Source organism: Lactuca saligna, chromosome 4, assembly GCF_052625555.1.
Source record: "Lactuca saligna cultivar CGN05327 chromosome 4, ASM5262555v1, whole genome shotgun sequence".
Lineage (NCBI taxonomy): Eukaryota > Viridiplantae > Streptophyta > Magnoliopsida > Asterales > Asteraceae > Lactuca > Lactuca saligna.
The window spans coordinates 246,253,362-246,264,422 of record NC_136420.1 but is presented as its reverse complement, the minus strand read 5'-3'; the positions used below and the strand labels follow the sequence as shown (position 1 = coordinate 246,264,422).

Sequence of the window (11,061 nt, the reverse complement as noted above, 5' to 3'; positions counted from 1 at the left end):
ACTTCAATATTACCATCCTCTACATGATCTTTTATGAAATGGTAACGAAGAGCAATAAGCTTAGTCTTCAAATGCGGCACAAGATTATGACAAATACGAATTGCACTTTGAGAATCACAATATAAAGGAATTCTCTTCATGTTTATTGCATAATCACACAATTGAATTTGAATCCAAATTATTTGTGATGTGCTAGCAGCAGCAACAACATATTCTGCTTCCGCAGTCGAAATTGAAACACATGTCTACTTCTTCGATTGCCAGCTCACCAATTTTCCATAAAGTAATGGACATCCTCCACTCATGCTTTTGCGATCAATATTGCAACCTCCCAAGTCAGCATCTGAGAAAGCTTGAATAAAGAAACCAGTTTTCGAAGGATACCACAATCCTAACGAAATTAAGCCTTTGAGATAACGAAAAATATTCTAGACTACAGATAGATGTGGTTCTCGAGGATTTGACTGGTACCTAGCATAATTACACACAAAAAACATGATATCAAGTCTACTTGCTGTGAGATAAAGTAATGAACCTATCATGCTTCTATAAAGAGTTAAGTCAACTACAGGTTTATCTAACGAAGGTGTCAGCCTTGTTCCAGTTGCCATCGGTACTCGTAATTTTGTGCTATTCGTTAATCAAAACTTTTCGAGCAAATTCTTCGTATACTTTTCTTGGTTGATAAAAATTCCTTCTCTGCTTTGACAAATATTTAGACCAAGAAAATTATTAATTTTTCCTATCATGCTCATTTCAAATTTGCTTTTCATCAGATTTTCAAATTCTTTAGACAAAGCAGGGTCAGTAAAGCCAAAAATAATATCATCGACATAAATTTGAACAAGCATAAGATGATTCTCAACTTTCTTTCGAAATAACGTGGGGTCAACTGATCCTTGTTTAAATTTCGACTGTTTTAAGAAAGAGGTAAGAGTTGCATACCAGGCTCTTGGTGCTTGTTTTAACCTATAAACTGCCTTATCTAAAATATAACAATAATCAGGATGATCCTTATTGACAAAACCTGAGGGTTGTTCCACATATACTATTTCTTCGAACTCTCCATTCAAAAATGCACACTTCACACCCATTTGATATACATCGAAATCTTTGTGAGCTGCATAAGACAAAAATATACGAACAACCTCGAGTCTTATGATAGGGGCGAAAAAGTTTCTTCATAGTCTATTCCCTCTTGTTGTGAGTAATCTTTTACAACAAGTTTGGCTTTGTTTCGAATAATGTTTCCATCTTTGTCGGTTTTATTTTTGAAAATCCATTTTAACCCGACAATCGAAATATTTTCAGGTTTGGGAATTAATCTCCAAACCTTATTTCGTTCAAACTCAGCCAATTCAGGTTGCATTGCTACAACCTAATCAGAGTGTTCCATTGCATCCTTAATTGTCTTTGGTTCGATTTTCGAAATGAAAACATTGAACATGCAAAATTTTTGATGAATATTTAATACCTCATTCTTTGCATGAAGTTGAGCTCTCATTAAAACTCTATATTGTGGATTCCCATGTACTTATTCTTTCAAATGATCTTCTGTCTATTTTTTGAGTGGTGGATACGCTGGTTCAAAATCCAAATGTGCATCTTCGTATAAATCTTCATTTTCTGATCCTGCAATAGAAAGTGTAACAACCCGAAATCCAGGTATTCTTCTATTTTGGTTATGTTGTCATTTTAGGGTTTTCATGATAAGCGAGTACGCTGGGCGTACAAGGTGTACGCTGCGCGTACTCGCGCGCCTTATTTGGACGCGTTCACCCTCAGGTACGTTGGGCGTACCCAAGGTTACGCATGGAGTAATGATCTAAAAACCCTAATTCCTTTGGAGGGCTATAAAAGGAATGTTTGGCTGGACTTCTCAGCCACCATTCATCAGCGTGAAACCCTAAATAGAGTGTGCCTTCGTTCTTAAGCCATTTGGTGTATATTCTAAGCTTGGTTGTGCCATTCCAAGGTTGTAAAGGAGAAGAAGAGCTCATTGGAAAGGCTAGAAGTGGTGTTCAAGTGTAGATCTGAGCTTTGCAAGGGTTAAAGCTTCATTATCAGGTAAAAATTTTGGATCTTGTCATTTGGTTCATGATATATGCTTCAAGTACCATTTTCTAGGGTTTTAGTCCCAAAGGTGGAGACTTTTTGTGCAAATGGCCTCCATAAGCTTAGATCTTTTATATTTCTGGTCTATTGGAGTTGTAGACTCATAAAAATGACATCTTGGACATGAATATTGCTCCATGCATGAGATCTAGGTCCTTGAGTTGGAATAGAATGTTGTTAAGAGGTGTTGGAGCCTTTACAGCCATGCCAAGGCTTAAAGGTCTCGACTTTATGGGTTTAGACACATTAACAGAGTCAGATCTAGAAGTTGGAGTAATGGCTTAACCGATTATGACCAGAAATGAAGAGTGTTAGAATCTGATGGTTACGCTGGGCGTAACTTCTAGTACGCGCAGCGTAAGGGGTGGAGACCCCGATCCATGGGTTGGCGATGTATACCCCGCGTACATCTAGCAGTACGCCCCGCGTACTCTCAGGATTGACTTTTGTTGACTTCTAGGGTTTTGGTCAACATGAGGACTTTAGGTCAAGGAAGGATAAAATAGTCTTTTACCCTCTAAGGAATGATGATAAGGGGTAAAGTTTTAGTGGTGGAAGTCTTTGAGTATTAAATGATATTTTTATGTTTTGGCGAGGTAGAGTTGTCGTTGGGATTTGGAGATAGCGAGGACGCGAGATCTTAGACTTTCCACGAGGTGACTTTTCTCACTATACTGTACCCGGAAGGGCTTGACTGTGTGACCGGAAGGTCGTATATGTTATGAGATATATGGATTATGTATGATAAGTTAATGGTTTATATGTGCCATGTATGATATGCTTGATATGGGCCGGAAGACATTGTGTTATGGGCCGGAAGGCGAATATGTTATGGGACGGAAGGCGTTGTGATGTGGACCGTAAGGTTGACGTGGGTAGGACCAGAAGGTCTACCTATTCGGGACGGAAGTCCCCTGAGACACATGGACCGGAAGGTCAGGGCCTGGAAAGGCGTATGTGTGTAAGTTGTATTTTGGGGAACTCACTAAGCATTTATGCTTACAGTTGTTGTGTTATGTGTTTCAGGTACTAGCGAGGACCGTGGGAAGGCGCCGGCGTGATCGAACACATTGTCGGAGAAAAACTATTTTATGATCATGGGGATGTATTATATTATGATAACATTGTTCACGTTTGAATTTGGAACATTAATCGATGGTTTTTGACGCTTACAAAAATGAAAATTTTGTTTTAAATTTACGTTGTTACAGAAAGATTATCATTAATTTCGTGAAATTCATCATTTAGATCAATACTTATTGTATCACTGTTATTTTGATTCTATTGCTCCCCCTCAACTAGATGCTCCCCCTCAACATCTTCATTCATTCTCCCATTCTCTCCCTCGAAAGAATGCTCCCCCTCAATTTGAGTATTCGTATCCTAGTGCTCCCCCTCCACTGAATTATTTAGCATACTTTCGCCAATTCTTGGAGAATTCGATGTTGAAAAAGTGTCATCAGGAATTTGGGTAAGATCTAATCCCTCAATGTGCTTCGAAGATTCTGATTGATTATTAGCATTCGTGTGAACTTTAGCATTCACAACCCTATCAGGAACACCAAAAATTAAATCATAATCAAAATCAGATGAATTTATGTCACACCCCTGAACCGTCAGAAATAATGGCGGAAACGTCCGAGGGCGGCGACATCATGTGTAGTATCACAACAATTCTATCATAGCAATCAAACTAAACACAACCATTACATTACAATAAGAATATTTACATCTATTTGAAAAAATAGTTTGTGTACATCAAAAGTAGCAAAAGATAAAGACGAGACTCCAAAATGCTCCGTCTTCTCCAAAGCTGGCAGTAGTACTTGTCTATCGTTGTACTGAGAATACAAGCGGTTTTGAAAACATATCTGCATAAAGTTGGTGAGCTCATAAGCATGTTTTTGTATTGAAAACGTATCAGCATAAAGTCGAGGAACTCTGAACTAAGATACTCACCACCTCGATCGGATCGAAGCATCTTAATGTTCCTGCCCAATTGATTCTCGACTTCCTTTTTAAATTCCTTGAACCTTTTGAAAGTCTCTGACTTATGCTTGATTAAGTAGACATATCCATATCTACCGTATTCATCAGTAAAAGATTAGCATCCTTTGTGGCATGTTTGAATGGTCCACACACATCCGTGTGTACAATATCCAACAAACCTTCACCCCTATCACAAGAACCTGTGAAGGGTGACTTTGTCATTTTTCCAAGTAAGCATGATTCGCAACTATCCTCTGACTTTAGGTTAAACGACTCCAAGACTCTATCCTTTTGCAGTTGGCCTATGTGTTTCTTGCTTATATGTCTAAGATGACAATGTCATAGTGATGCTTCATCCAAGTGATTATTATTAATAGAATCAATACAAAATACATTATTTCCTAAGTAATCAACCACAAATACTGTTTCATACACGCCATCACAAGGTAATGCTTTAAAATAAAGAACATTATTAAAGAAAGCATCAATAGAACCAACTTCATTATTAAATGATAAGGTAAACCCTTGTTTATACAATGCATGAAAGGAAATAATATTTCTTGCCATTTCTGGCGAATAACAACATTTATTCAAATCTAAATTTAACCCACTATTTAGCGACAAAGTATAACCTCCAATCTTTTTTTTTTTTTTTTTTTTTTGAAAGAGCCAAAGCTCAGCAAACTTTATTAAAAAGAATAAAAGAATACAAGGAACAAAACATCAAACAAAATACAAATATAACCATCCTATCCATAACCAACTACCAAACCATTTCCTAATAAGAAGCAATAACCACTCACAACCCCAAAACACCCTAAAATCCTTAAAGGTAGCCCATAAACTTATTGAAAGAGGGAAAAAAGGTAACTTCACCCTCTTGCTCCAACCAAACCTCCAAAAGATAAAGAAACCAAAGCAAGGGGTAAGGCCCTTAAAAAAACCCTCAGTCCATAAGCTAACCTTTAAGAAAAAAACCCTCAAGTTCAAAACCCACAAACCACAAAAAACAAGGAAATCCCAATAAACTAAACCACAAATAAACATAACATCAAAGAGAAAACAGGAAAGCCCCTCACGACAATTAGTCCCAAAGCTCCTGTCGCAATCCTTGTCTTTTACATCCTTCAAAGTCCTCATCAGGGAATCCATAATCTCTCCACAGCTATTGCCCACCACCAACCTTAGCTTCGCCTTTCTGCACCACAAACTCAAAGAGAAACACAAGAAAATAACACCAAAACACCAGTGAATCAAATTAAGTTTCATACTAGACATGGCATCAATCACATGTCTAGGATTCTCTATTTGGGTAATCTCAATTAAGATCATATCCAAACAGCAAATCCCATAGGTACAAGTCACATGATTTAAGAGTAAACTCTCCAACCAGTGACATATTCCGTCAATTCCTTTGTGCATATTTTTATTCCCAAAATACCCCCACCATATACCATTAATAACATCATCCTTATTTAACTGCCACCACTGCCAAACCCAAAACCATAACCAACCACACTCCAAACAGCAAAACCAGAAAATGATCTCCATTATTCAACATTCTCAATTCCCGAAATACCCCAGATCAAACAAACCTTATTATTGATCATTTTAACTCTTTTCCTTAATCCCATCAGCTTCAAACGAATCTCATTCTCAATACTAGCTATAACCCCCTCAACTGATATTCTGCTAGAACCAAAAAGTCTAGCGTTTCTCTCTCTCCAAATATTAGACACACAGCTAGCAATCATACATTTAATGATCAAATTCTCACCTGTCTTCAGTTTAAGCATTCTGCTCAACATTAAAATAAGATCATTCCATTCAACCGTTCTCAAATTTAGCCCTACTTTACTGCAGAAAAATTTCCAAATTCTAGAGGAATACTCACAATTAAAGAATAAATGGCTATGCGAATCAGGCACATTATCACAAAAAGGACACAGCAAATTACCAGCCAATTCCCATCCTCTAACCCTATCCTGAGTTTTTAATCTGTTAAGGATAGCCAACCATAAAATAAAAGAGTTGCGAGGAATGCAATTATTATACCAAACAAGATCAAACCAAGGCACAATATCCCCAAAATTATTCAAATCATTCCACACCTGTTTGCATGAGAATTTTCTGCATATACCTCCCTTATCCCTCCATCCAACAACATCATTCAAATTAGAATCAATACAAAACATAGGAGCTTCAGTCAATCCAGGGAACTTATTAACCCATTCAACCGGCCATGAATAAGAATCAAACTCAAGAACATCACAAACTAAAGCAGAATCACTAAGACCATTACTAATCCACTCTCTCCTAGGGATAATAGTACAAAGAATACCTATTGGATGCCACCAATCATGCCATAAAGAAGTGTTCCTCCCATTACCCACACATGAAATAACATGAGGCCTAACAGTATTCCTTATCTCCAAAAATCTCTTCCATGTCCAGTTCATACTCTTTTTCTGCAGAATATCCCAAAAATTCCTGCTGCCTATATAATTGATTCTCACCCACTGCACCCACAGGGAATTTTTGTTATTAACCACATTCCAAACATGTTTAGCAAGTAAAGCATCATTCCATTTCCTCAAATTCTTTATTCCCAGCCCACCATACTCCTTAGGTTTGCAAATTTCAAGCCACTTAACTTTAGCTTTACCTTTGACTATCTCACCATTAGCCCATAAAAAACTCCTGCACATCTTCTCAATCTCATTAATAGTAGCAATTGGAATTTTAAAAATAGAAGCCCAATAAACATGAATAGAAGTTAAGACCGAATTAATGAGTTGCAATCTGCCAGCAAAAGATAAGGTTTTACACTTCCAATTGAAAATTCTCAACTTAATCTTTTCAATCAACTTTTTACAATCTCTATCAAACAATTTAGTAACACACATAGGAACCCCCAAATATTTAAACGGAAATTTCCCAACTTCATAAGGAAGAATACCCAAAATAATCCTTCTCATATTAGGCTTAACACAACTGAAATAAATCTGACTTTTTTCCATACTAACCTTCAGCCCTGAAATCTTATTGAAATCATCAAGGGCATTCCTTATAATTCTGGCCGAATTCCCATTACCATAAGAAAAAATTAACAAATCATCAGCAAAACATAAACGGGAAATTTTGAGGCTCAAACACTTACTATGGAACTTAAAATTCAAAGAATCTTCAATAAGCTTACCCATAATAATATTGAAAACCTCCATAACTATAGTAAATAGGTAAGGAGATAAAGGATCTCCCTGCCTAAGCCCACGCTTTCCTTCAAAATACCCATGATCTTCACCATTAAAATTGAGCATGAACCACGGGGAAGAAACACAAGCCATAATCCATTTAACCATGACTGGATGAAACCCAAATCCCTGCAGAACTCTATTAAGAAAATCCCAATCCACCGTATCATAAGCCTTTTGTATATCAATCTTTATCGTACATTTAGGGGTACCTCTCTATTTTTTGTACCCCACCATCAACTCCTGAGCAAGAAGAATATTGTCCAAAATAGATCTACCAGGAATAAAAGCTGATTGGTTATTACTTACAATATCACCCAAACAATTTCTAATTCTATTCACTATAATCTTACTGATACACTTATAAAAAGTGTTACAGCAAGCTATAGGTCTAAAATCAGACACTTTCCTCGGAACCTCAACTTTAGGGACCAGAACAATTCTCGTGGCATTAATCCCATTCAACAATTTACCAGTCCAAAAAAATTCTCTCACAGCCTTACAAACATCTGGACCAACAATACTCCAAGAACTTTTAAAAATTTTTGAAGAATACCCATCAGGCCCAGGGGCACGATTGTCATCTATGTCAAACATCGCCAATTTAATTTCTTCATCAGTAACCACTCTAATCATATCAACAGCCACCCTCTGTCCAATTTTTTAGGAAAAAACTCATCATTTAAGCCCGACAGATCAGTATCATCCTTACATCCCAAAAACTTATTAAAATGAGACACAAATTTCTCTATCATAGCCTTCCCACTCACCCAACGACCATCTTCATTCAGAACCATCTGAATACGATTATTGATACCCCTGCTTTTAACAATTTTGTGAAAGAATTTAGAGTTATTGTCCCCATCCTGTAACCATTTGATTTTAGCACGCTGAGCAAGAATCTTTTCTTCATCGTTACAAGCAATATTAAAATCTAATAGAATATTAGCATGCTCTTCCCTAATCTTGCAATCAAAAGGATTATTGTCAATATCTTGTTGTTTACACTCCAAATCCTTTCTTAACTTCTGAATTCTTTTTCCAGCTCCCCAATATTTATTACACATCTCCCTGCAATGTTTTTTGAGAATCTTCAACTTTTGTGTCACTTTAAACATAAAAAAACCATCAATATTCTTATCCCAAACCTCCTTAACCAAAGGAAGAAATTCCTCCTTCTCAGAGATAAAATTCGCAAATCTAAAAGAAGGTTTCCACTTCACTTTGTTACCAGGAAAATTTAAAATAGCAGGGCAATGATCCGAATTTCTGTATGGTTTAAAGACAGCATGAGCAAGAGGATGGTTCGACATAAATTTTTGATTAACCATAACTCTATCAAGCTTCTTCAACAGCCCCATATTACCCATAGGAGTTTTGTTCCAAGTAAACTGAAACCCATAAGACTTCAAGTCCTCCACTTCAATAAAACTCAAACAATCAACAAAATCTTCTACTCCTTTAGGAGTTCTAGAACAGCTTTCAGAATATTCCGAAGGTTTTATAGCAACATTAAAATCACCTAATAAACCCCAAGCTTCCGTATTAACAACCAAACTATGTTTTTTCAAATTATCCCAAAGTAATCTTCTTTCAATATAATTCGAAGCAGCATATATAAAAGACAAATACATGCCAAGATCCGAATTACACAATTTAACATAACAATGAATAACCTGTTTGGATTGAGAAAGCAGAATCACATCAAAAAGTCTAGGATTCCACCCCACTATTATTCTAGTACCAGCTTCACAACTATTATTATTAGAGATCCAATCCCACTGCCCAAAAGTCTTAGCACAAACACTCTTGAGCTTTAAGATTTTGACATGAGATTCAATCACAGCACAAATACCAAGGTTATTACACCTAATAACATCAATAACCTCCTTCTGCTTAACAGATTTATTCAATCCCCTAACATTCCAAGCACCAACAGACATCATTGGGAAGTAATAGAATTTTTGGCATTTACCTCCTCAAATGCCTGAGAACTCCCCATCTTACTTCTATTATTATCCAACTCCAACTTATCTTTATTCACTTTATTACTATCATTTCCTTTCTTCTTCCCCCCTCCCTTGATTGAAGAAATCAATTTGTTATTCTTGCTTTCATTAGAACCCATTCCAGCATCACCACTATCAACATTTTGATTAGCAACTGTCTTCACAATCTTATCATCCTCTTCCATTTTATCCAAAACTTCCTCTTCAATCTCTCCCAAGATTTCAAAACTGTTTTTATTACTTAATCCCTCCCCTGTTATATTCTCACTACCAAGACTAAAATTGCCCATCTCTGCCTTCTTATCCTTTTTAACTACAACCTCCTGCTTATTATTCTCCTTCAACCCCCGACTACCTATAACATCCTGCCCATTAACAAACTTCTCATAATTTCTGTTCTTTCCTAAATTCCAGTGACTTACTCCTTTATTACTCCAATTCCAATTTTGCCCTTTACCATTTCCATCTCTATTCCTATTATTGCCTTTAGAGAAAATACCCCTTCTCCAATTCCCATTCTTCCCATTATTCTTCATATTATTCAATTGATTATAACCCTCTTGAGACTTGCTAGTGCCTTCACCATCATTGTTACCCATTACCTTTTTATATTTAACTTCTGTGAAACCATCCCCATTAACAACTTCCTTCCCTTTATTGTTCTTTAAATTTCTCACTTCTCCATTATTATCCTCCTTCACAACATTCATAGCAGCAGCACAAACTTTATCCACATGCCCATAGACTTTACAATGATTACATCTAGAAGGAATCCAAGCATATTCAACATCAAAACTTTGAATCACAGCAGAATTAGAGACAAAATCCCAAGTAGCTATATCAATCTTCTTTCTCCATTCCTTCCTAGCTGCCATTTCAACAAGAATTCTAGCATAAGCATTCCTTCCTTTATGTTCCAAACACATATCCTCAGTAAAGGAATCAAAAGCCAAAGGAATACCTATCTTACTAGCAATTCTACATAAGTTTTCACCACTCCAAACTTCCAAGGGCAAATCAAATATTTTAATCCAAACAGGAATTTTATCATGCTTGTTCTTAGTTAATGTCAAACCAGGCCTCCATCGTTGAAGAAATAAAGGCATATTATTAAACATTAACCAAGGACTACCCTCCAAAACAGATAACATCCCCTTTTCATCACTGAATTTAAAGAAGAAAAATCCTTTGCTGTTCATGAATACCTCTTCCAAACCCACATTCTTCCACAATCTTCTAACTTCTTTCTGAATTACAGGAAACGCCAACTTCTTGTCAATCATATAACCATAAAGAGTATTAGTAAAAGGAATACTTGCATTCTTTAGATTCTCTATTGGAATTATAACAGGACCATCCTCTTCCCCATTCTCCCCTGGAATGAATCTAACATCAATCTTACCCTTATGTCTATTACCTTTTAACATACCAGCATAAGAGTTCATCACATTCCCCTGCATTCCTCCTTCCTCCTTATTGCTAATCATAGCATTTCCCAAAATAGAAGGAAGTAAATTAATGCTATTAATAACAGTACCTGACTGCTCATTGCAGCTAGTATCCATATTACTCTTAGCATTAACCTCTTCTTCTATTTCAATTTCCTCATCCCCACTAGTATCATCCTCACTTGAATCATTATCCCCTTCCTCGTCAGTATTCTCATCATCATCTGTATTACCTTCTATCTCCTT

The 11,061-nt window shown here is 36.5% G+C and overlaps 1 protein-coding gene across 1 annotated transcript; it reads right to left on the bottom strand.

Moving 5' to 3' along the window:
- Nucleotides 1–5,269: 5,269 nt before the first annotated feature.
- LOC145040573 (uncharacterized) lies at nucleotides 5,270–7,466 on the bottom strand. The gene is made up of 4 exons (XM_078988484.1): nucleotides 7,131–7,466; nucleotides 5,700–6,812; nucleotides 5,395–5,592; nucleotides 5,270–5,302 (listed from the first exon to the last, which is right to left on the bottom strand). The coding sequence occupies exons 1-4, from the start codon at nucleotides 7,464–7,466 to the stop codon at nucleotides 5,270–5,272; spliced, it is 1,680 nt and encodes a 559-aa protein (XP_078844610.1).
- Between the last annotated feature and the right edge of the window lie 3,595 nt (nucleotides 7,467–11,061).